Source organism: Carassius auratus, chromosome 30, assembly GCF_003368295.1.
Source record: "Carassius auratus strain Wakin chromosome 30, ASM336829v1, whole genome shotgun sequence".
In the NCBI taxonomy this organism is placed as follows: Eukaryota; Metazoa; Chordata; class Actinopteri; order Cypriniformes; family Cyprinidae; genus Carassius; species Carassius auratus.
Window position 1 is genome coordinate 22983023 of NC_039272.1, and position 23162 is coordinate 23006184.

Genomic DNA, 23162 nt, shown 5'->3' on the forward strand with positions numbered 1-23162 from the left:
CAGTGACAGCACCATGAGTGAGTCGGAGGGGGTCTGGCCTTCAGTCCCTGTGACCCCCACGACCCTAACAAACATTGCTACTCTTTCATTCTTGAGGGTTAAATAATGGCACGAATACCAGTAAACTGACTACTGGAAAACCTTCATAAATCGCTTTGCATGATTCATTTAAATACTCTACTCCCATAAACATTGTGTCTGAAAAGGAAACTCTATGAATGCATATCCAATAAGGTCAGTCCATGCCTTTTCATCACTAATTTTTACACTGCGTATCTTTACTAAATCCTGACAGCAGCTTTTTTTTTATGCCAAAAGTGTCTGCATTGGCACATGCTGATAGTAAAAACTTTTTTTTTTTTAAACAGACATTAAAAGTAAAATATTTTGCTTTAAAGGGTGTACTATTGCTTCACTAAAAGATTCATATATTTTGTTGTTGTTTTTTTGCTCTACTGTAACACTCACAAATTAAATATGCTATAGTAAAAAAAAAAAAGATTCTGAAATCTAAATCCATCATACCAAAAAACAGATGCAAGATTTATTGTTGTTAGATGACATAATTTGGTTTATTTATTTAACATGTTCTACAAACTTGTGTTCTCCCATGCTTTTTAAAATGTAAGCTTAACATTTTAAAAAGCATTTTTGACCAGTGAAGCCAGTTTAGTCAGAATTTTATATAGAAAGATACATTTGTCCAAAACATAACTTCTGGATTATTTAAATGTTCTACATGTTATAGTCTTTTTTTCCCTCTGTACAAAGAAAGCCGGAGTGTGGATAATGTTTCGGATTGGCTTTGCTTGCGGCCTCATCATGGCTTTACTCACAGCTATAGCTTTCAGAGGTTGGTAACATCTTTCATTTCCCCCATGTCTTCTGTAAACTGTAAACAAACTATAACAATGTCATCTAATATCTGATATTCTATTACATAGTCTCCATTCCTTCTTAATAATCCATATACTATGCATGCAAAAACATAATTATGATATAATAGCAGATTTCAAGTCATATGCCTCTGTATCTATTTGTTAGTTGGTATGTTCTAAGTAGGTAACACATCTAGTTGTCTTGAAAGTGTTCAGTGCAACAGACCTGGAGCTCATGAAGCCTCAGCTGCAGCTTTACAAGGGAAGTTTGCTGCTGATTGAATTTCTGTTCCTGATTGGACTGAACCTGTACTGCTTTAATATATCAGCAATAAACCACCCGCTCATCTTTGGACTGGATCCCAGAGAGCACTTCTCATACTACCATATTATCGAGGTGAAATCACATATCAGAGCATGTTTAGTAATATTGTGCTTGCTGTGCTGAGGCCTCATATGTTTGCCTGTGTAATGCAGATGGCCGGGGGTCTGACTGTGTGCTGGTGCACCAGTGTATTGGCTAGTCTTCATCCTTCTGTGTTGTCAGTCCCACAGCAGCTCCACCCACTACTTTTTCACAGCTTCCTCCTGTTTCTGCTACTAAACCCTTTCTCCATATTTCACACCCAGGCTCGTCGCTGGCTCATAGTCACAATGGTAAGACATGGCAAAGATAGGACCTGACCTTTTCTTTATTAGTCTGTGTATTTAGTAGTGGGAATTATTAAGTGGCTCTCTCTGCAGTTTACACCGATAAGCCCCGAACAAAAAGGCACCCAAACTGTCCCTAGGGCAGTATCCCAGCAATTTTTATATTGTATCCTCAATGAATCATCCATTCAGTTGATTCATGCAAAAACACTGATTTATTCATGAACAAAGCACCGCTACTGTGTCTTGTGCAGAGATTCCCTATGATTTATTCTCCCTTGGTTTCATTTGGACACTTTTTGTTGGCAGAGTAAAATAGAAAGAATAAGAAAAAATAAATAAATAAAATTAAACCATATTAAAAAACACTCTTGCATCTACAATAACTTTCCTAAAATATGAGTATCTTCATTTCATACTTTGTTTATTAATCTTTTGTAAAAGCAATATCACACTTGCAAGCATGCTGCTAACATTCATGTGATTTAAAAAAACTGAATCATATATTTTTTAAAAACATATATAGTATTTGTATACATATAAAATAGATTTCAGAAAGTTGTAGGTACAAACAGTTCTGTTTTACAGTTACTTTTACTCCAGCTCTATAGCCGAACGGCAGACACGTTAATGTTCATGCTGGAATCTTGTCTGTATTAATTATCAGGGTATATGTATTTTCGCCTAGAGCCTTGCTGTCTTTGCTGTACAAAGTTTTACAGATAATGCACATTTTACCAGCAGTGCTCTCAAGAGAGTGCATTATCATATGCAGCATCCTCATTTATGCATTAAAATGTCTATATTACAGAGTAAGGTCTTGGCAGCTCCTTTTCAGCCTGTGGGCTTTGCAGAATGCTGGCTAGCTGATCAATTCAACAGTCTTAGCCCTCTGTTCCTTGGCTTGAGGGATCTGCTGTGCTTCTATACATATCAGATCAACTGGAGAGATATGTGGTCTGACAGCCCTCTAGCCGCAGGTATCCATCTAATTGCTACTATAATTGTGCCTCCAGTATTATATTATATTATATTATATACTAAAATTGGGACACATATTAAAGTAAAATTAATTTTTAGGGCAGAATTACTTATCAAAGTTTATAGAACTATATATTTCAAGAAACCTCTTTATATTCCTGTCTTGTTTTAGTTGAGATTTTCTTCTGTCTGCAGTGAGTCCGGACTGTGGATTTTATAGTATGCCTGTAACCTGTCTGATCCAATGCTTTCCACCATGGCTGAGATTTGCACAATGCCTGAGGTGCTTCTGGGACACTGGCCACACGCTACATCTCCTGAATGCAGGAAAATACTTCACTGTGTTTCTTATGGTCACATTTGCCAGCCTCTACAACATGGCCAGAGGTACACACCAAATGAATGGGTAGAAATATTTTCAGCAAATGTCTTCTGCATTAAACTATTGACTGGCAAAGGTAACACAGCATTTAGTGACAGGAAATTCTGAGATTGTAGATTATATAGTAGCTGTTGTAGCATAATATTTTAAGCATTATTTACAGAGAAAGCTTTACACGTCCTGCACTTACTGTAATCTGTGATCTACACTGATTTGTATTGGTTGGACATACAAGATCATAAAATATCTGATTGCACACTTAGCTTATGAGAATATGTTCTCATATTTCAAACAAATAACTAAGCATATCTAGATGTTTGGTTAATGTAAGGCAAATATCTAGGACCTTGAAATGTGATTATCCTCAATCTAACAGTCTCTCTCTCTCTCTCTCTCTCTCTCTCTGTGTGTGTGTGTGTGTCTGTGTGTACTTGCAGTCCCACAAGGGGAAAAATAAAATAAAATATATAATATAGTAAATTATGTTTATCTGTAAGTGTAACTCTGTAAGTGGTAGGTTTAGGGTTAGGGTCATAGAAAATATTGTTTGGTCAGTATACAGTATAATAGAAGTCTATGAAAAGTATCCAGAATTTTCAGAAACAAACGTGTGTGTGTGTGTGTGTGTATGTGTGTGTCATAGAGAGATCTGCTCTGCTTGTGGAGGGGAGGATATACCTGTATATATGGGCCATGGTTACCTGTACAGGTGTTCTAGTTACAGTGAGCTGGGATTTAAGGATGGATTGGGGATTACTTCGGGGAAATGGCCTGCTAAAAGACGAGCTGGTGTTCTCCAAACAGGTAAAAGTTAGTATACAATGTAACACTGTCTTTTAATATTTTTGTTTAGTTTTTTTGGTTTTGATCTGGAGATTGTCTTTGTTAACATGTTATATAATATACATTGGTCGCCGTGATTTTGCCAAGTAAGACATTTTCCTGGATCAACATCTTTTGTTGATCCTGGATCAACATATATGTCCAAAAATACATACTTAACCCAGTCCCTATACCCCTAAACCTAACCCTACCCATCATTTATTCCCCAAATCTGTGTGAAATGATAGCTGATTAACAAGAGTGTAGAAGCACCTAACCTTGATCGTAAACATAAAACAGATATTTCCTGAAAAGTTATCCCACAATTCTGATTGGTTGATAGAAATGTTGTTCCAGGATCAACAAGGACGTTGATGCAGGAAGATGTTGTACTTAGTGAAATCACGTCCACCAAAATATATTATATATAAAAGGGATGGTCCACCCCAAACCTTTGTTCTTATCTTCACACAAAGCTATAATATATTAGGGGCATATAAAAACATATTTGGAGTTTTGGCCAAATGGGCTGGTTTTGTTACACAGATCTGGCAACCCTGTTGACATCCCCAATTCATATTGACTGTAATAAAATTTAAAAGTGACCATGATGTAATTTAAAAATGAATTTTCTTTTCATGAAAAAATAAATAAAAAGGTTATGGATAGAGTTATGGTGGTTATTAAAATTCACATTTTACACATTTTGGTTAAACTGTTCTTATGCACAAACCATAAATGTCTATGCGATCCAAATGGTACATAAAATAGTATATGAGTTCTCAAAATTTCAAATTTATTCATGAAGCAGGCAATATCAATCTGGTTTAGAAAATATTTGGTAGAAGAGATATCACTGTACTAAACCTTTCTGTGCTGTCAACCTTTCAGTAGCATGTAGGTATTATTCTGTCAAATTGACCATACATGACAAATCACAGCTCAAAAGTCACAATCTGTTGTTGGTGATTCAGTCTATGTGGTGGCAGTGACAGTGCAAGCATTTGACATTGGCATCTCATGAAGTTTCAGGCTGATAAGTTGGCATTAAATATATCACTAGAGGTCAAAATGACCTGCACAGTGTTGACAATTTAGCAATTTTACCATTATGACGTCATCTACTGACATTTAGCTGCCAGTTTTAAAATTAAAAATTAAATTAAATTTATGCATTTAGCAGACACTTTTATCCAAAGCGACTTAAAGTGCATTCAGGCTATCAATTTTTACCTATCGTGAGTTCCCAGGGATTCGAACCCCCAACTTTGCGCTTGACAGCGCAGTGCTCTACCAATTAAGCTACAGGAACACAATACAATTTTTGTTTTAGCTACTTTCAGTTGAAGGCGGCACTGGACCTGCAACAGCTCTGGAATAGTCTTTCATATTGAGAAATGTGCTCTTTCAGTGGTACTACTATACAGCCATGCTGGCGGATGTGCTGTTGCGGGTCTCCTGGGCTATAAATATCCTCCTGGCTCAGATGAAGGATTCAGCTGCAGCTGCCACAGCAAGTGCCCTGCTGGCACTACTGGAAATCCTCAGGTTAGATTTCAGTCACAAGCTCTAAGCAGCAGCACAGCAAGACAGCAAGTATGTAAACTTGTAATCTGGGATGATCAGCACAAATACATTTTGCTATAATTTAATTTTAAAGTGGCTGCTGACTCATGGGAGAAATATTCAGAATTATATTGTACCTTAAGAAATCTGTTTTGAAACTCTAAAAAAGATTTTTTGAAATGGTAAAAGTAATATTTAAAAAAAGAAAATACTATTTCAGTCTTTCTATTTCAAAGTGTCAAATTTAATTCAATGTGTTAGTTGCTTTTTCATTGTAATTATGAAATGTGCTAGCAATTTCTGAATGAAAATTGTTTTCGGTGTAGGAAACAAATGTTTGGAGGTTATTTGACTATTTATCAGAAGAATTATTGTTTGATGCATTCACTTCTATAATCGTTTCTTTCTGTTCAACCAGACGTTTTATATGGAATCTCTTTCGGCTGGAAAATGAGCAACTGAAAAACGTTGAGAAATGTTGTGCTGTTCGAGATTTCTGCAACATCTGGAGACGTCTGGAAAAGGATCAGGATGTGCTATCTAATCACAAAATCACAACGCGTGCCACAATATGCTGTTTACCTCGCCCAAAACACAGGTTATTTTCTGGACAGCTGCTGAATCTGTTCCATCTTAGCAGTTTTAAAAAGAATTGTTTAATAATTCAAATGATATCTGAAAAATGAACAATGTTCTTTTGCAGGGTAAAGGAGATAAAACTGCCTGTTAGGGGAACAGATCCTGAGATTCATCCATGCATTTAAGGAAGAAAATATGTCTTTATAACTTGAACAAAATTTTGCTTGAAATATTTGATCATGCAGGTATGCAAATGAAATGTTAGATAAGAAAATTATTATCCTGTTAACAATAATAAATTCTGTAACTATATCTGTTCACTTAGACCTTACTGAGACATTTCACATGCATTGTATTTTCTGCAATAAAGTAAAACTATCTTTTCATATTTCATTCACGATAAATCAATTTTGTTGTAATCAAGCAAAAGTCATTTTTAACCAACAATAATAGGCATAACCTAATTATCCCTCAAAATAATCCTTTCCTTTATTTCGCTTCCAAAAAACAATCATATAACCACGTTTCAAATGTCCAGACCAGCTGATATGCAAAAAACAGGCAAGCATTTACTATACAGCAGCTTGAGAACAAGAGTAAGATTAAAAAGCTTGAGAGGGAAAACTGAGAGTCCAGGCTACTCTCTAGAGAACTGTTGTTCTCTGTTCAGCTTCCCTTACTGTACTGAACTCAGCAGTCCCACAGTCAGCTTTGTACATAGCAACCCCGCTGTCCTGCTGGAGTCAAAGCAGTATAGTTGATTTCTGAAGCATGTAAGTCATGTTATATTAAGGAGAGCCTTTGTCCTTCACTTGTTTTTGCCATGCAGAAGTCCATAATCCATTTGTTTCTGTAATTGGCAAGAGTATTTAGCCAGAAATGCCAGAAATGCCAGAGCTTATGCATCACATGCATTCATAAAACGCACTGCAGCTTGCCTTAATGTACTGGGCTTGTATATGTGCCGGTATTTATGTATGCTAAATGGCTTCTTTAAAGATTCTTAACTTTTTTAGACAGTCGTGCTCAGATGTTTGCATACCCCTTAGGGAATCGGTAAGATAAATCATCTAAAATAAGATCATGAAAATGTAATTTAGTATTGCCCTGAAGAAGCTGCATAAAAGATATTTGTGTAAATTAAAAAAAAAAAAAAAAAAAAAAAAAAAACACACAAAAATCCTAATGAGACGTTTGCATACCTTTGATTCCTAATATTGTGAGTTGCCTCAAGCACCACAGTTTTGCATGAATCCCTCAATTGTCCAGAACAGCAAAACTGGATATCAGTATTATATAGCCACTGTAGGGAAGAACTCAAATGTGCAGAGCATGCTGGGAACCAAATAACTTACTGGACCTGGAGGCTTTGTCAAGAACAGCTTAACTGCTCAGGACAAAACAGAAACTTATGCACAAACTATCTCGCAAAAGACCTACAAACAGTCACTGATGCTTGAGAAGGCAATATATGATATTAAAATCCAAGGGTATGTAAACCTTTGAAAATCAGATGTGTGAATTTAATTATTTCGTCTTGTGGAATATATGTTAATATCTCTCAAACAGCTTCATGAGGTGAGTAATAAACTAAAGTGCAGTTGTTATGATCACTTTTTTTAAAAAGAAAGAAACAAACATTTTGTAGGTTCTTCAAGAAGTATGTAAACTTGTAATCACAACCGTATTTAACGCAGACGTTTTTCAGTCTATCCTTGAAAAAATGTTGTATGTCCAGTTTCCATGATCATGCAGCTTTAATGTTATGTTCAGTGGCATGGGAGATTGCCTTTACTGATAATGATCCTTTTTGGTGTGAGAAGCTGCAGACCAGTTTTTAATAGTATGAAGTGGAGGAAGTCACTGATCGTCTTTTAGTGGTCTCTGTCTGTTCTGTTCCTCTCTCTGTGATCTGGGGCTGCTGGCTGCATGCTCTTTTTCCCCTTTCTTGCTGGCAGGGTTGAGGGCGAGCACACTGGCCGCTCTCTCGGGACTCTCCGGAAGCCTTTCAACTTCCTGCAGGTTGTCTGGCTCTTTGGCTCGGTTTGGCTCAGTCTTGGCTTCTTCACCTTTTTGGGACTTCTCTTCCATATTGAAGTGAGAACCATTCCTCAGTGTCTCTCTGCAGTCTCCATAGAGATGCTGCTCCAGAGTCAGATTTGATGCTGCCAGGTGTTTGAACTCTGACTCAAAGGGAAAGCCACCGCCTGGTTGGGTAGCTCCTTCCACCTGGCTCAGGACCGCAGTCCCCCTGTACACCTCGATTGCTTCCGGAAGCATGGACTTGATCTTGGGGAGCCAGCGTTTGCGAACTCTACGGGCATTGGTGCACATGTCTGCGGCAATCACATTCATCTCGCTTTCTTTGAAGTTAGGGGCAAAGTTCTGACAGTAAACTTATGAAAAAGCAGAGAGAGAGAAAAAGGGAATATTAATGCTTCAAGTCAACATTGAGCCTATTTCACTTCTACACTGTATTTCCGAATGAAACACATATTTTCGAATGAAAAAGGGTTAAATACTGGTGAGGTGATTGGATCATGAAAAGATGAAATTGGAGGCAAGGATAGTTTTGATAAAAGATTTTGAAGACTTTACAAAAACAAACCAAGAAATCACGCACACTAAAACCAGAAACATATTAAATAGAGTCATTTTGGCTTATTGTAACAGCATAGCAAAGGGTCACTCACGTTTGACTGTGTTGAGTATGCGACTGTCCAGTGGTTTGCGATTTGGATCACAGTTGGAGGAACGTATTCCAGTCCCACAGCTGTCAGCCAGTGTGTTCCTGCAGTCAAAATACCATAGTCAACCACTGGAGGGCACACACACAATATCTTTCAAAAACACCATGCAGTCCTTTATAGTTAGCAAAAAAAAAAAAAAAAAAAAAAACATTTGATTATGAGAAGATTGATTCCATTTCTGCTTGGCTATTTTTACTGCAGAACTGAGCTCTTGGTATTTCAGACATTCTACAGATACACATTACACTTGTTACACATCTGTAATGTTTAAGACCTGTCAAAAAAAGCAGCTAGAAGACGTCTCAGCAAGACTTTGTGTTTGACCCCAGCACAGAGGTGACAGTTCATCAGCTGCCCACGGGTCATGAAGACACCAGATCCTTTTAGAGCACCAACAACAGAGAAACAAGGAGACCTTAGCTCTGAATCAATGACTCAAATGACTCAGTCTGAACTATTAAATAATTCAGATGGACATGGAGTTTCAGACAGGCTGCTATTGTTCAGGCCTCACCTGCAATCAGCTCCAGTCTCTCTCCAGGGTCGCCCTCTGTGTAGAGAGCAGGGTGGCAACGGTAGCCGATCTGGCTGATGAGTCCGGCAGGCAGAGCCTCTCGGTCTCCTCCTAACAGCACACAGAAACGGTTCTCCAAGGACAGAGGCAGGGAGGACACCTCCATCTTCTCTTGCACTGGTAAGACACACAACAGATCACACTCACAGGGATAAATCCGTAGTGTTTTGAGTTGCAATGGAGCAAAAGAGAAGTCCATTAAATGACATTTACTGCCGTAGATCCCGGACGAGCCCCCGAAGATCTTCCCATTTGTCAGGCTCTCATATGAGTCGTCTTCAAAGTCCTCCTCTTCATTTTGGTGTGAAGTTGGGCTGTCTGTGGTCGGGAGGCTAGAGGCACTGGGACTGGCATGATCTCGGGTCGAGTGCTCGTAAACATGCATCACAGGTATGATCCCGTTTGCACCTCCACTTGTGTAGAAAAGAGTGCCATTCCTTGAAGATCTGCCCCTAGCACCCCTGTCCTCCTCTGAGTGCTTTAGCTCCCCGTTCTGAGCACACACTGGGGTCTCCAGCTTCTCTTCCTTGATCCTGCAGACAGTAGTGGGCTGGTCACCTAGCAACAGGGAGGAGTTGTTGTTGTTTGGGCTCGGGGGATCATCCGTGGCCGATGTCTGCGAATCGCAGTATGGAGCGCTGGCCTTGAACATGAGGTCCATCCCTCGCTCTACGATGTTCTGGATCTGAAGGTAGCCTGCGGTGTACATGACCATCAGCTGATCGCTGGCACTCACCGTCATCCGGCCCGTGTAGCAGAATGACAGAATCTGCTGGAAGCAGGACGGGGCCACGGACGAGGGCAGCTCAAAGAGCGTCTGGGCACTACCACTGAACAGGTCACGGAAGTAGAGGCTGCTTGCCGCCAAAACAGCACGGTGGGCCTTGAAGGCCTGTCCGTTGACCATGATGGCCACATCGCAGTGCTGGCCCAGCAGCCGCTGTTCGTTAAGGCTGTCCAGAACAGTGCTGCCGAAGTTTGGAATCTCCATGTGCAAGAGCTGAGACATAATGCCCGTTTCAGATCTCTGGAGAAGACAGGATGTTCTCACCAGACATCTAAGAAAGCAGAAAGTCCAAATGAAGGTTGACCAGCTTGATGAGGTAACAAACAGAAAATGACTACATTCAAAAGTCACACAATGTTTATCTGGTGCAGACACAGCAGAAAAAATGCGACAGAAATGCTGCACAGCAACTCCCTTAGTAAACAGCTCTCTTCACCCCAACATTACTAGAGTCTGTATGTTTTGCAACTCAGCATAAGCTTGCCTGGAGTATTCAAAAGAAGCTGAAAAGTGACCCACAAACCCACCCACCCGCCAACCCTCCCTCTCCACCCCGCCACTACCTGACCTCTATAGCAGAATCTTCTGAGATGAGAGAAAGAGAATGCGGCCAGTCTCCTCACAGCAGCTCAGCATGAGGAAAGGTACCTTGAGAAGCAGAGATACGTCTCAATCCGTCCTCTTCCTCCCCGCACAAGACTGAGCCAGCGAGAGGGAAAGCAAGCGTCTGTGTGCAATCGATGCACCATCTACTGTATGTCACAGAAAGGGGGAGAGAGGCTATAGGCACAGACACAGAGACTAGGGAGAGAGGGGGAGGGAGTGAGACTGAAGGAAAGTCATTTAAGGACACAGAGTGAGAGAGAGAGAGAGAGAGAGAGAGAGGGAGAGTGAGTAAGAGAGAAAGAGAAAGAGAGAGAGTCTGATGCGGATAACTGCCCTGCAGAGAGTAAACGTGTTCATGTGCGATGGAGACAAAAGACAGGCAAGACAGAAAGAGAGAGAGACCATTGGCTCACTTTTATTTGAGCGACAACACACGAAGAAAAGACAAGAACAGGAATGTGCACCCCACATGCACCAACCCGAATGCGTGTAGACACATAATCCATCAGAAGCCGTCTCTGCCTTGATCGGCTGCATGTTCAGGATTATTTACATTAAGGGCAAACAAATGGTGTGTGCCAGGAGAGCAGCTCTGCATTGCAGTCCCTGTCACAGGCTGGCATGCTCAGTACAGAGTCTGCATACACAATCAGATGTGCCAACACAGCATCAGACAGATACTCAAACGATAAAAGAAAGAAAAGAGAGAGACTCAGCCTCAAAGCTGCCCTGAATGTTAGATCAGAACATCAAACCGAGGAGCATTGTAAGGCGGCACGTATTAGATGGATGGCTGAAAGATTGTAGTGTGCAAGTAAGAGTTGAGTACAGAGCAGTGGGGCAGTAAAGCAGCGTCTCTCATCAAAGTGGGGAAGAAGGCGCTACGCTTCTGTCTCTGACTCGCTGCCTTTTAATGCTGAGACGCCAATGGGCTACGGCGTGAGTCAGCGCTATTAGAAATGAACTGCCATGTTCCAGTCTCCTGTCTAATATCAACAGCAAAAAAATTATAATAAATCAATACGGTGCAGAAGACACACACCCTGCGAATGCTGCAAAACTTGATTCCAGCTGTTTGTCTGGTCTCTTTGAAAGCTGTGAAACTGTCAGGCCAGGGGAATAAAGCAAAACTTGACACATTAAGCGGTCTCTTGAAAAAAGTGCCCTTAAACTTTGTTTCCAGTGCGAAATGCACACCATCATTTAGGAAAATGTCCTCTTCCAGTGTGAAAAGATGAACATTGTAAGTTATTTTACATTTGGAAATATAAGTGCCTGTGCAGACATCTGTTAAGTTGACAGCTGGAGCTCTAGTAATATACAGCGTTAGTATGGTCACATGCATGATGTCCCTGGGGAGAACAGACTGCAGTCTGAGCTGGTGGGGAAAGGGATACTCCATACTGCCTCCTAGAGGGCAGACACATGCTTACAGCAATAGAAAACTTAAATGACCTCCCGGTGTGCTTAGACTTGAAGTTGCAGTTACACTGTGTTCTCAGCACAGTACATCCAACTGTTCTCCTCATAAAAGATAGTTTAAGAGGAACTTTTCAGAAAACTGATCGCTAAATTAAACATTTACATTATACCACAAGTAACAGTATATTATAGTAGTGCTATATAAAACTGAAATATGTATGTGTCTGCATTGTTGGTAGATATGAACTAGCAAATGATGGGAAATACATGTTTTTATTTGAAAGATAACTTAGTGTTCTTCATACAAAATACAACAACTCACCCTGAAAGGACAAACTACATATATACAGAACAACCGCACCCAAAAATAGTCTTTAGATAAAAATATAATTCTTAAAGCACTGGAAACAATAAACGCAAAGCAATTTACAGCCGTTCATTTGGAGCAGCTTAGAAGGCCACCAGTATGGGCACATACTGTCACAACACAGAAGCCGTATTTCATTAAGAATGATTTAGAAATATTTAGCCTCAGGTCCACATTAACACTGCTCCATTAGACAATAACAAGCTGAACACATTACAAACCAGTCCGCAAACCAAATGCTGATAATGATATTTCAAGTTTTACAATATCAACATTTTAATTCTAAACATTGAATCAAAATACTGCTGTAGTAATATTGATGTTAAACAATAAACGGTCTGTGATCAGGAATCCTCGGAGTACACTGTAATAATGGTTTTCCTTAAGGTTGAACATGTATGGTGTGTCTTCTATGAGCTCTACAACAGACTGCATTTGTTTTGACATTTTGCAATGCATTTACAGTGACATGGACCGAAAAAAAGGAGTTAAAAGTATAAAATAATTATTGAAAAAAGTTCCAATTCAAAGGAGCCTCAGTAACCTAAAGAAAAAAAACAAGCTAATCAATAAAAGTTTACTCGCTAAATATGCTCAGTATAATGGAGAAGCAAAAAGTCTGACAATTTGACACATTTTTATTTTTCGGAAGAGATTATTGTAGTCGTTATAAATCCCTTACTGCTGTGTTGCATCAATACAACCAATTATGAAGCATTTTGACAAGATTTAAAAGGTATAAAACATTTAAAGATTTCAAGCTTAAAATTAACTGTAGCGCTTTTCGTGACTTCACATGCAGACAAAACCGAGGGTTTTTCCACATCTGGTCATTGACAGGCAGTGTTTCGTGTCACTAGCTTCTCAGCTAGGGACCTTGAGCGACAGAATAAATCATATTCCCAAGTGTTTTTTGGACCATCAAACAGAAATATGGGGACAGAGTGACTTTCATAGAGAGTGATATATACCCTGTGAGAAACTTAGGATATTTTATTTCAATAAAAATCTCTAGAAATAATGTAGAATATTCATAAAAATGTACTTTGACCTAGGTTGTTACTTTTACTACAGTAAAATAGCTTCTCCAGCTAAATCAACCTGTCTCTTTGTTTAGGGTTGAGAAATCCCCGCTAACGTGTGCTTGTTCACACAGCTAGACTGATATAGGAGTTAAACTTTCATCAGTAATTAGACAAGTTCTTCATTACAAAACACTTCACGAAAACGTCAACAACAACAAGATCAAAACAAATAAAAGTAATTCAATAAAAGTAGTTCAATAAATTAAAAGTCTCCTTCAACACTTGGCAGGGGTTTCATACTTTACATTCACCTTATTCACAGTTTTCCATCGCTGTATTCTGCTGCTATACGTAAGGCCTGTAGTTTCTAGTTTTCCATCTCTTTGAGCGAAAACGGAAGAAGAAAAACATGAACATGAGGAAGACGCAGGAGAGGGCGTAGAGGACCACACAGAGACTCATGTCCACGCTGGAGAATCCCAGGCCCAGGAATGTCATCCCTGGCCTGGCTTCTATCTGGATGCCGGTGTGTTTCTGTCCTGCATCATTGGTGTCACTCCGCTTCTGATGTTTAGGAGCGCTGTCAGGAGACGGCTTTAGGTTTTGGTTGAGGAGAAGGTGGCTGTTAGGTTTGTTTATGGCTTTGGGTTTGTCGGGAGCAGGAGGGCCTGGTTCTGGTTGGCTGTTGCTGGAGTATTTTGGGGAGATGTTTGAGGCACCATAGTGTTGTCTGAGGAAAGCGAGCACCATCTGTTCGTTCCAGACATGAAGGCCTTCTTGCTCCTCATGGCATGTGGGACAGAGGTCAGGAGTCGGCCACTGAGTCTTGGGAAACATGGGGTCCTCGCTCATTGAACCTGCAAAACGAGTGCAATCAGCTATGAGGGTAACGTCTGCTAGCATAGTTATGAGGACTTTACAATTATAGTTTGGACATGAAAATATCATTGATGTTCTTGAATTTCTTCTGGCACATTAATAAAGTCCTTTAATGAATGGCATATTAATGAAGGTTGCTTTCTTTCTTTTTCTTCCTTCCTTGTGTTCTTTTCCTTCCAACTCCTTTTGCTTTTTCCTGCTGTTCTTGCTTTCCCTTCCAGGCCTTATTGCAACTTCCTTTCCTTCCTACTTCCCAAATATGTTTTTTTTTTCTTTTTACTTCTCCACTCTGCTTTCTTGCTTCATATCCTTCTTACTTTCTCCCATCAACCCCCCCCCCCCCCATCCTTTCTTCCAGTTCTTTTTCCTTCAATTTCTAATGTCATTCTTTCTTCCATTACCTTTCTTTCTCCCTGGTGCTTTGTTTCTTCATTACTTCATGTCCTTATATATGCCTTCATGTTTATTTTACTTCCTTTTTCTGTATTTTTATTTCCCTTTTCCAGTCCTTTTATCTTCCTTCCTGTCCTGTCTGTTTGGTTCCTTTCTTGCCACCTGTCTGTTCCCCATAATTCCTTATCTCTTTTCTTTAATCCTCCCAGTTTTCCCTTTTTTCCCTTTCTTCCTGCACTACAGTCAAAATGTTTGGGGTTGGTAAGATTTCTCTATTGTTTTTGAAACAATTCTCTATGCTCATAAAGGCTGCATTTAATTGATCAAAAATACAGTAAAAACAAGAATATTTTGAAATATTATTACTAAAAATAACTGTTTTCTATTTGAATATTTGACATTATAATTTATTCCTTTAAAGGCAAAGCTGAATTTATCAGTAGTCATTACTCCAGTCTTTAGCATCACATGATCCAGCAGAAATCATTCTAATATGCTGATTTGCTCTAAAAACATTTGTTATTGTTTTTAACATTGAAAACGGTTGCACTGCTTAATATTTTTGAGGAAACCGTGAAACATTTTTCTTTAATGAATAGAAAGTTTAAAAGAACAGAACTAAATGACAACCTTTTCCATTTTAAATGTATTTAATGTTAATGATCAATTTAATGCATCTTTAAATTTTTCCGTCTTACCAGTCAATCTTGCATTAACCTGGTTGTGTTTTCTCCATAGCCACAGAACTGCATCATCTACAGACTTGACCTGGTTCAGAGACTCCTGAGCCATTTCCTCAAAATGTTTCCCACACTCCTGGCAACCAAAGAAGGTCCCAATGTAGCGACGCATGGTTTGAAGCACTGCCAAGGGATCATCCTCAAACCCTGAGAGAAAGAAGATGGGTTTAAAATAATTGTAGCAATGCAGAACAGGAACTAATAGAAAACATCTTCCAAATGAATGCTCTACTTGCTACAGACCAAACAGCAACATATTAAAATATATTACAGAATTATTAATAGTGAACATTTAGTCTCAATTTGCTAATCTACAATAGCAATAACAATGGACGAGATCATCTCAAACATGTTTCAGAAGGGATTTCCCTGCTCATACCAGTGTTGGCTAGAGCATCGGGTCGGTTGGCAGCTTGCACAGTCAGAACGTGAAAGAGTGTCCAGAGGGAGCAGGGATATCCTCTTAGTGCCACACTACTACCCTGGCATCCAACCCACTGCACTTGCTCACTCAGGTACAGCCCCGAGATCTGAGAATAATACAATCAGAGCACCAACATACTGATTTATGCTCCTGTCACATTCACAAAAACACAACTAGAAGCTCACATGCCATTAGGCAAAAGACTTTGTGAGATGTATTATGTAATAAGTTGTTTAGTGGGTGGGAGTCTTACCCTCATCTTGTTGTTAACTAAGTCCAGGATAGCATCGTAGGGGATCTTCTCCAAAGGTAAACTGACTAGCCATTCTAGCAATGTCTCGAGAAGCTTCACTACAGATTGATGACCTGGAAATAGCTACAATCAAATGGGCCAAGTAAGATATAAACCTGTACATTTCAACGCTCTAACGAAAACAATTCTAGTGTGAAAAGACGGCTCAAGTGCAAGAAAAATGTTGTGTTTGGGTTACAATGGTACCTTGGCGACAACGGTTACAAAGTCCTTGAAAGTTTTTAGTTCTTCTCCTTCTAAGGTCTTGTGAGTAGCCAATTCAACCCTCAGTAGATAATTCAAACCAGATTCCAGATCTGCCATGTATACCTTAGACCTGAAGAAACAATGATATTGGTTACCTCATCTTAAAGTTAAATTAACAGCAATCAAAAAAACCTATGGGGTGTTCATCTTCTAAACCGTTAATCTGCAGAGTGCAGACATGTGGTCTACATCACTTTTTACAAGAAATTTACTGGGGCTAGGGTTGGTAAAATATTTATTCAATTAGTATTTTTATTATTTTTTACATTTTATTTTAGCAAGTATCTTGTGCTCACTGTGTCTGCATTAATAAAAAATGTAAAAAAAAAAATAATAGTAAATAATAGTAACACTGAAATACTATTACAATTTCGTGATTTGATATAACTGTTATAATCTATTTTAATATATATCAAAATGTTATTTATTCCTGTGATAGCAAAGATGTGTTTTCACTAGTTTTCTCGATGCATCAATTACAAACCCTTACGATTCATATGCATCAATCTTGAAACATGATTTTTGAATCGTGAATCACCGATCTCGGACAGTAATCGATTTAAAGAGAATTGAATGAATCATGATTTCTACAGCGATTCAATGCTTTCAAAAATATACACATTAAATTACTACATGCACTAATTATTGGAGACCTTGAACAGTGTTTGTGCCACATCTCTCCTTCACACGCTCCCCTATTACCTCCTGAGACTGTCACTTGATTGCCCTCGCCCTCCATTTGTCTCATTATTTTGATTGCATACAGAGCAAAGGAAATCTGTGTGCGAGCAGATAGATTTGCGCTCGCACATTATTTTAATGTGCTTTCGCGTTACAATAATGTGCCCTCGTTGCAGTTTCTGAATTGCATACAAATAACTTACTGTATACGCACTGCAGACGGAGTACGTGTGAACCTTGAGCAATAAATATGTTGGGCAAAAAATATAACACCTGAGGCACCGCTACAGTGAGCTCTATGAACAACGCACGGCAAAAAACAGAACAAAATCCCTGGACACAGGTTTTTTTTTTTTTTGCCATAGGTCTAGACATTTTGTTTGACATCCTTATTTAATGATTATTTTGAGTTTTTTATCCTTTCACAGTGTGAACGTTCTGATCCGTTAACATGTAGGCCTGTCACGATAACAAATTTTGCTGGACGATAAATTGTCCAAGAATTTATCCTGATAAACGATAATATTGTCGTTCTAAGACCAGTTTCAACTAATATAATGATAATGGCATAATAATGCAGGTACACCTTTTCAAAGATCAATAAACGTATTTTATTTTATGGCAGATTCAGAGCAAGAAATATCAACATGTTGACTTTGTGTGGCTTAAAATTAATTAATTTTGTATGTTATATTATGTTTATATGCCAGTTAGGGATGCTCATATTGACCGTTTAACCGTTAACCAAACGTAAACTTTTTGACCGATGAAGGGGCCATTCACATATCACGTCTTTTTTTGTGCTCAAGTTCGTTATTTCAAATGCAGTATGCGCGCTCATAATGGAATTATGTGCCGTTTTTTCCAGGCACGTTCGCACCGCATCTAGTTAAAAACATCTCAGCATTTCAGAATGACGCAAGCGCACCAGGTCATGTGAAAAGAACAAACTCAATCAGCTTCCTTTCGGGGTGAAATTCCCTGTTGTTTTTGAAAAATGGGATGCACCCAAACACTGCAGTCTCTTTTACTTTTCTTCGAAAATAGATCTTGTAGCAGAGTTCCAGCAAGGGTTTTTTGGTGGTGGAAATCCATTGCTGTAATTCCCTTGTTGTAACGGATATCGTAGCTGATGGATGCTAAGCAACAACAGACGCCTCAGGAGCGCAACTGCACGAGTGCTTTGGAAAGAAGGAGAAAACGATGTGAGCGCGTGCATGTGTGTGTGTTAACTCACTGGGTGCGTTGACACATGCGACCACACACCTACAGACATATTTAGCTGAGTAAACCAAATGAAGCGAGCGAAAAGTAGGTCCATTTCGATAGAACGGGCAACGAAGTTACTTGCAAAATATGCTACGCGGTATTAAAATAAAGCAGTAGTACAATACAATATCACTTGAGACTCAAACATCCACATGCAAATGAAAGGCGCTTCCCAAAGCTGGCCACTATAGCTAGACGTTATTTCTTTTTTCCCGGGCCACTGTGCCATCGGGTGTTTTCTACCGTGGGCTGTCCACGGTCTGCGATCCAGACTAACCCCACATCATGACATGTTACTTTTTTTTTCGACTATCGCGACAGGCCTAATAACATGGGCACAAAAAAAAAAAAGGCTATGCATCACAGACAGAGTGTGTGAAACGAGTTAGGCATTTGCCCAGTCTGTTCTGTTCTCATGTTCCACTTAGGTGCGCTGCATTCTGATTGATTCCGATAGCATACTGCAGGAGACCTGGGCCGCAGAAAATCGTGCTATAAAGCGATTTAAAAATTGTGCACACTCAAATCACATTTTTATTACAATTTCGATTAATCACACAGCCCTACTTCAGTGTCACATGATCTTTCAGAAATCTAATATGCGGATTTACTGTTTAAGAAATGTTTCCTAACAACATGCGCTTAATATTTTTGTGGAAACCATGATACATTTTTTTTTTTTGATGAAGCTCAAATCAACTGCATTTATTTGAAATATAAATCCTTTGATTTTTTTTTATTAAATCTGTCCGTGCTGACAAACCTTTGAACAGTAGTGTAAATATCAATAAAATCTCACTTTTCAAACTCTTTCCATTCCACCTTTGTTCCCTGTCCATTATTCCCAGGCTGAGGACGCTGCAGGGACGAGGTGGACTGTTTTCTGTGTACTCCAGGGAGGAGTTTTAGGAAGGAGGAGAAGAAAAAGCGTAGCCTCTTCTGACTGTTAACAAAAAAGCATTAAATGCACATAAACAGGACCTCTTTTTGATAGTCAGACTAGAATGTATTCAGCAGAGACTGTTAACTTACACATTCATGACAGTGTGTGTGCTGTTGGGATAGAAGAGGTATGCTGAGGGAACTGAACTTATCCCTAGTTTCTCCATTAGACGTTTGTCTGAGCTCAGAGCTCTCTTCACTGCCAAACCCTCATATGGCATTAGGTCCAAAATTACCTAGTTAAAAAGAGCACAAAACATTAAATTAGAGCATTACAATTCTAGCTGTATCACTAATTAGCCTAAAGGGGTCATTTAGATCATCATTTTCTCACCCACTCATCTTTTGAAACCTGTGTTTCCTTTGTCTAAGACAACATATAAAGACTATCCAATCTAAAACAAAAAATAAACTTTAATTTGTATTGTTTTTAGCATTTTATTTATGATTTTGTAAATATAAAAAAGATTTAGTGAGAGCCACTGGTTTATTCAGTAACAGTAGACTACAACCATCAAGCACAATAAAAGTGTCATGTAGGTTCCCTTTCAGTCTTTCACTCTTGACGTCATGTCAGTGACAACGAATTGGGTAGACCAATCTCTTTGAGTCTAAACTAAATGAGCCAATGCACATTGGCATGCAATTATTGCATCCAGCTGCGGCTGATCACAGCATGAGTATAAGAAGGCAGCAGGTGCAATGCATACCAGCTTTTGGCTTCGGAGCCAAGCGACAACATCATTCTGCTCCATCTAAACAGTGTCTTCAAGTGAGCTACGAGTTCAACGCATTTTTGGAACCTTGTGGTGTTGGCGGTACAGCACTTCAGCGGCGGTCGAGCAGGTTGCGTACTTCAGGCTCCACTATCCCCCTGTTGTGCTGCAAGCCGCCAGTTCCCCTGTGTGCCTCAGCACTAAAAGAGTATTTCCCTGAAATGCTAAAAGAGCTTGGGTTTTTTTTCCATCTTCCCACATTGGGAACATGTTTCGCTACCTCCAGAGGGGTGGATCTCTGTTGCCTCTGCCGTGATCGAAGGCTTGTCCTGATGTCTGCCAGTCAAGACCTACTTCCGGCAGAAAAAGAGCCTACCAGTGGTATCCAGCAGGGCTCCTCCCGATGACTGAATGTCTATCACTGCATCGGATGGAGAGCTCTCTGAGGAAGATTCAGCTGTGCTGCAGCCCTTCAGGATGGTAGCAATGACTGAATCAAATCCAGAGATGACAACAATGCTTTCCAGAGGGCGGCCCCCTGCATCAGCCCCTGCGCAGCATTCGCAACAGCCTCCAGCCAAGCAGTGTCGTGGAGCCGGGCATAGGTAGGCGGCCCCTCCTGTCCAGGCCCCCAGGTTAAATCTGGTGGCAAGCGGTAGAGCAAGTGGCCCTGAGACAGGTGACCCAGAGATGGAGGGATCTGCTCTTCAGGAGATGGGGTCTTTTGTTTTGTTTTACCCCATCCCAAATTCTCAACAAAAGAGCAGTTTTCACTATCTCTGGGTCCCAGGGAGGCATGAAGAGTTGTGGACGGCCCAACACCGGACCTCACTCATCTTCCTCCTTCACCAGTCAGCAGTAGTGGGCAGTTCGAGGGCATGAACAAAGGCCCTACTCACGCACCCTCTGCCAACATGTGGAATCCAGTATTGCACCACACACTTAGACCTCTACCCAGTCTGCGGGGCCTGCACAAGCATGCATTTCCCCCAGTGTGCCTTCTCGCACAGACACTGTGCAAGCTCAGGGAGGACAAGGAGCAGGTCTTGCTTGTGGCACCATATTGCCCAACTGGGACCTGGTTCCCCGAACTAGTGCTCCTCAATCTATGGACTCAGAGATGGGGCACCCTATGGCACCCATGTCCAGACCTCTGGAAACTTTGTCTTGTTCTAGGTGACCTAACCCAAGAAGTAGTTGACACCACCACTTTGGCGAGAGCGCAGTCTACGAGACACGCTTACACCTTGAACTAGAACCTGTTCATTGAGTGGTGTTCTTCTCATCGAGAAGACCCCTGGAGATGCCCGATCCAGGTTGTGCTTTCCATTTTGCAGCCTGGGCTGGAGCGAATGTTGTCTCCCTCCCCCCTTAAAGTCCAGGTTGCTGCGATTGCGGTGTACCATGACTCCGTAAAAGGAAAGTCAGTGGGTAAACATGACCTGACGTGACATCTCCGTTTCCCTCCTTCATTGAACGAGGGTTACCATACCATAACAGAGACGTTTTCTAAAACAATACAACAGTCATGTTAAACAGGAGAACTTTATTTGCAGACATTTCTGTGTATTTGTGTTTCCTGGTCATTTGCTTGTAGCATCCATTAAAAAAGACTTTAGGTGTGTATACTTTTATAATATCATATTTTTGGAGGTTTACAGTGTATATCTACATTTATGTAATGGTAAAGAGCAGCTTGGACATTGAGCAAAAATTCTCCTTATTTTTTTTTTTTCCTTTGGTGCTCAGTGGAAGAAGAAAGTCATGCTAATTTGAAATAGTGGTGCATAGATCATGGAAACTGGAAACCAATTGCCATATTCATTTTTCAAAAAGTCTCTTGACATTAATTTTTTTTACATGAATTTGCATTTTTTTCCACTCCTAGCTGCACACCGATTCAGCAGAATTACTATAGTTACCCTTGAATGCACACATTATAGTTAATTTAATATCAATAAAATAAAATGGCACATATATATGAATTTAGCTATGCCTCATCTAAAGTGAGTGCTTACAACAACAAATTGCACACCAGTGCTGTAATGCCATGCTTACAGCACTGAGAAAAAAACTCAAATCATTCAGCAGGGCTGTAGTGTACGTGTAAATTTGTGCCTGCTTTAATTATATATAAATTAACTGAAAATCGATTGGCTGATAAACATAACATTGACCAATAACAATCAGATCAATATGGAAAGACATGGGTGAGTAAATCACAACATCCGATCTCATACTGCTTTATGTCCTAAAAAAACAGATCAATTGACAATCACTTTTCATACCTCTCTTCCAATATAAGAGTCTTCATCCTCAACTATAACTGCAGTATAGAACTCAGTTTTCTTCCCCATTAAGGATAGAATCTCCTCAGACCTGTAACAGATGACAAAGTGTCTCTAAATAGAAAACTCCATTTATGTCTAGAATTGAAGCCCTAAACAAACAAACATTCCTACTTTCCCTCTGAAAGCTGGAGATATTAAAAATATTAAATAGTTAAATTGAATGTGTATGTGAAGATGATTTAAAATGGGTAGTAATAATGTAGATTTGGGCACCTGACAGGTTCAAGGGGAGGGCAGCCCACAGGCCAGTCATGTTTTGTGTGGTTTTGTACAAAGTTCACCATCAACTGCCTCACTGTCTGAAGCTCTCTGTCAGCCCCTATCAGTGCACAAATAAAACCAAATCAGAAATTCAAGTTAGTTACACAATATTTACAATCACTGCAACAATAATAATCGACAAAAGCTTAAATTCTAATCAGAGCTAAAATGATTAAACCTACCACGATATGTCTTTCCATAATCATTTGTGGTGTCATGTGCCTTAAAATACTGAAAAGAGAGAGAGAGAGAGAGAAGAAGAAATTATTCCCAAATGAAACCGCTAAAACAATAAAACATGTCCTATACTGTATACGTCAATTTTTACAGTGTCTTAATTAAGACATTTTTCTGGCAACAAGAAATTTGATAAGGGTGTTGCCAAATTCAAAGACAAAACAATTCCAAAAAGTTTTAGAACTCGGAAACACAGTATAATAGGCTGTCAGCATGCTTATTTAATTAAAAAAGCTAAATAAAAAATAAAAAAATAATCTAAGTCTAAATAATCCAGTCAGTTTGCCTAATTGTCTGTGAATAGACAACTAGATGACTGG

At 39.6% G+C, this 23162-nt stretch overlaps 3 protein-coding genes and 1 long non-coding RNA gene across 6 annotated transcripts in view; 2 read left to right on the forward strand and 2 right to left on the reverse strand.

Moving 5' to 3' along the window:
* The first annotated feature begins 789 nt into the window (after nucleotides 1–789).
* On the forward strand, nucleotides 790–2920 carry LOC113049975 (xenotropic and polytropic retrovirus receptor 1). The gene is made up of 5 exons (XM_026212703.1): nucleotides 790–853; nucleotides 1088–1275; nucleotides 1356–1535; nucleotides 2341–2509; nucleotides 2706–2920. Exons 1-5 carry the CDS (start codon nucleotides 790–792, stop codon nucleotides 2918–2920), a joined length of 816 nt encoding a protein of 271 aa, XP_026068488.1.
* A 455-nt stretch (nucleotides 2921–3375) lies between these two features.
* On the forward strand, nucleotides 3376–7029 carry LOC113049704 (uncharacterized). Its single transcript, XR_003276634.1, has 4 exons — nucleotides 3376–3696; nucleotides 5126–5262; nucleotides 5699–5878; nucleotides 5984–7029. It is a non-coding gene; the product is annotated as an uncharacterized LOC113049704 (long non-coding RNA).
* On the reverse strand, nucleotides 6327–12118 carry nacc2l (NACC family member 2-like). 3 transcript variants are annotated; one of them, XM_026212278.1, is made up of 6 exons: nucleotides 10619–12118; nucleotides 9397–10241; nucleotides 9124–9300; nucleotides 8884–8989; nucleotides 8553–8650; nucleotides 6327–8255 (listed from the first exon to the last, which is right to left on the reverse strand). In XM_026212278.1, exons 1-6 carry the CDS (start codon nucleotides 10717–10719, stop codon nucleotides 7720–7722), a joined length of 1863 nt encoding a protein of 620 aa, XP_026068063.1. In that variant the 5' UTR covers nucleotides 10720–12118; the 3' UTR covers nucleotides 6327–7719. The 3 variants fall into 3 exon arrangements, with proteins under 3 accessions (XP_026068063.1, XP_026068062.1, XP_026068064.1); XM_026212277.1 differs by having other exon boundaries at nucleotides 9124–10241; XM_026212279.1 differs by having other exon boundaries at nucleotides 9124–10241; nucleotides 10539–10748.
* A 134-nt stretch (nucleotides 12119–12252) lies between these two features.
* The window catches only part of qsox2 (quiescin Q6 sulfhydryl oxidase 2), a 33628-nt gene continuing 22718 nt past the window's right edge, over nucleotides 12253–23162 (reverse strand). Inside the window, exons 3-12 of the mRNA XM_026212276.1 lie at nucleotides 22788–22836; nucleotides 22558–22663; nucleotides 22282–22372; nucleotides 19368–19513; nucleotides 19135–19278; nucleotides 16326–16455; nucleotides 16080–16202; nucleotides 15782–15932; nucleotides 15361–15549; nucleotides 12253–14247 (exon numbers count right to left, since the gene is read on the reverse strand). Coding sequence (XP_026068061.1) covers nucleotides 13736–14247; nucleotides 15361–15549; nucleotides 15782–15932; nucleotides 16080–16202; nucleotides 16326–16455; nucleotides 19135–19278; nucleotides 19368–19513; nucleotides 22282–22372; nucleotides 22558–22663; nucleotides 22788–22836 — 1641 coding nt within the window. The 3' untranslated portion in view covers nucleotides 12253–13735. The remainder of the gene's footprint in view (nucleotides 14248–15360; nucleotides 15550–15781; nucleotides 15933–16079; nucleotides 16203–16325; nucleotides 16456–19134; nucleotides 19279–19367; nucleotides 19514–22281; nucleotides 22373–22557; nucleotides 22664–22787; nucleotides 22837–23162) is intronic.

Bases quoted from the DNA above. Each gene is read 5' to 3' on its own strand.
- LOC113049975 (XM_026212703.1), top strand. From the start codon at position 790: ATGTTTCGGATTGGCTTTGCTTGCGGCCTCATCATGGCTTTACTCACA. The intron at 1,276-1,355 runs GTGAAATCACAT...TGTGTAATGCAG, and splicing joins CATACTACCATATTATCGAG to ATGGCCGGGGGTCTGACTGT. The intron at 1,536-2,340 runs GTAAGACATGGC...TCTATATTACAG, and splicing joins GCTGGCTCATAGTCACAATG to AGTAAGGTCTTGGCAGCTCC.
- nacc2l (XM_026212277.1), bottom strand. From the start codon at position 10,719: ATGGTGCATCGATTGCACACAGACGCTTGCTTTCCCTCTCGCTGGCTC. The intron at 8,990-9,123 runs GTGAGGCCTGAA...GTGCTCTAAAAG, and splicing joins GAGACTGGAGCTGATTGCAG to GATCTGGTGTCTTCATGACC. The intron at 8,256-8,552 runs GTGAGTGACCCT...CTTTTTCATAAG, and splicing joins CATACTCAACACAGTCAAAC to TTTACTGTCAGAACTTTGCC.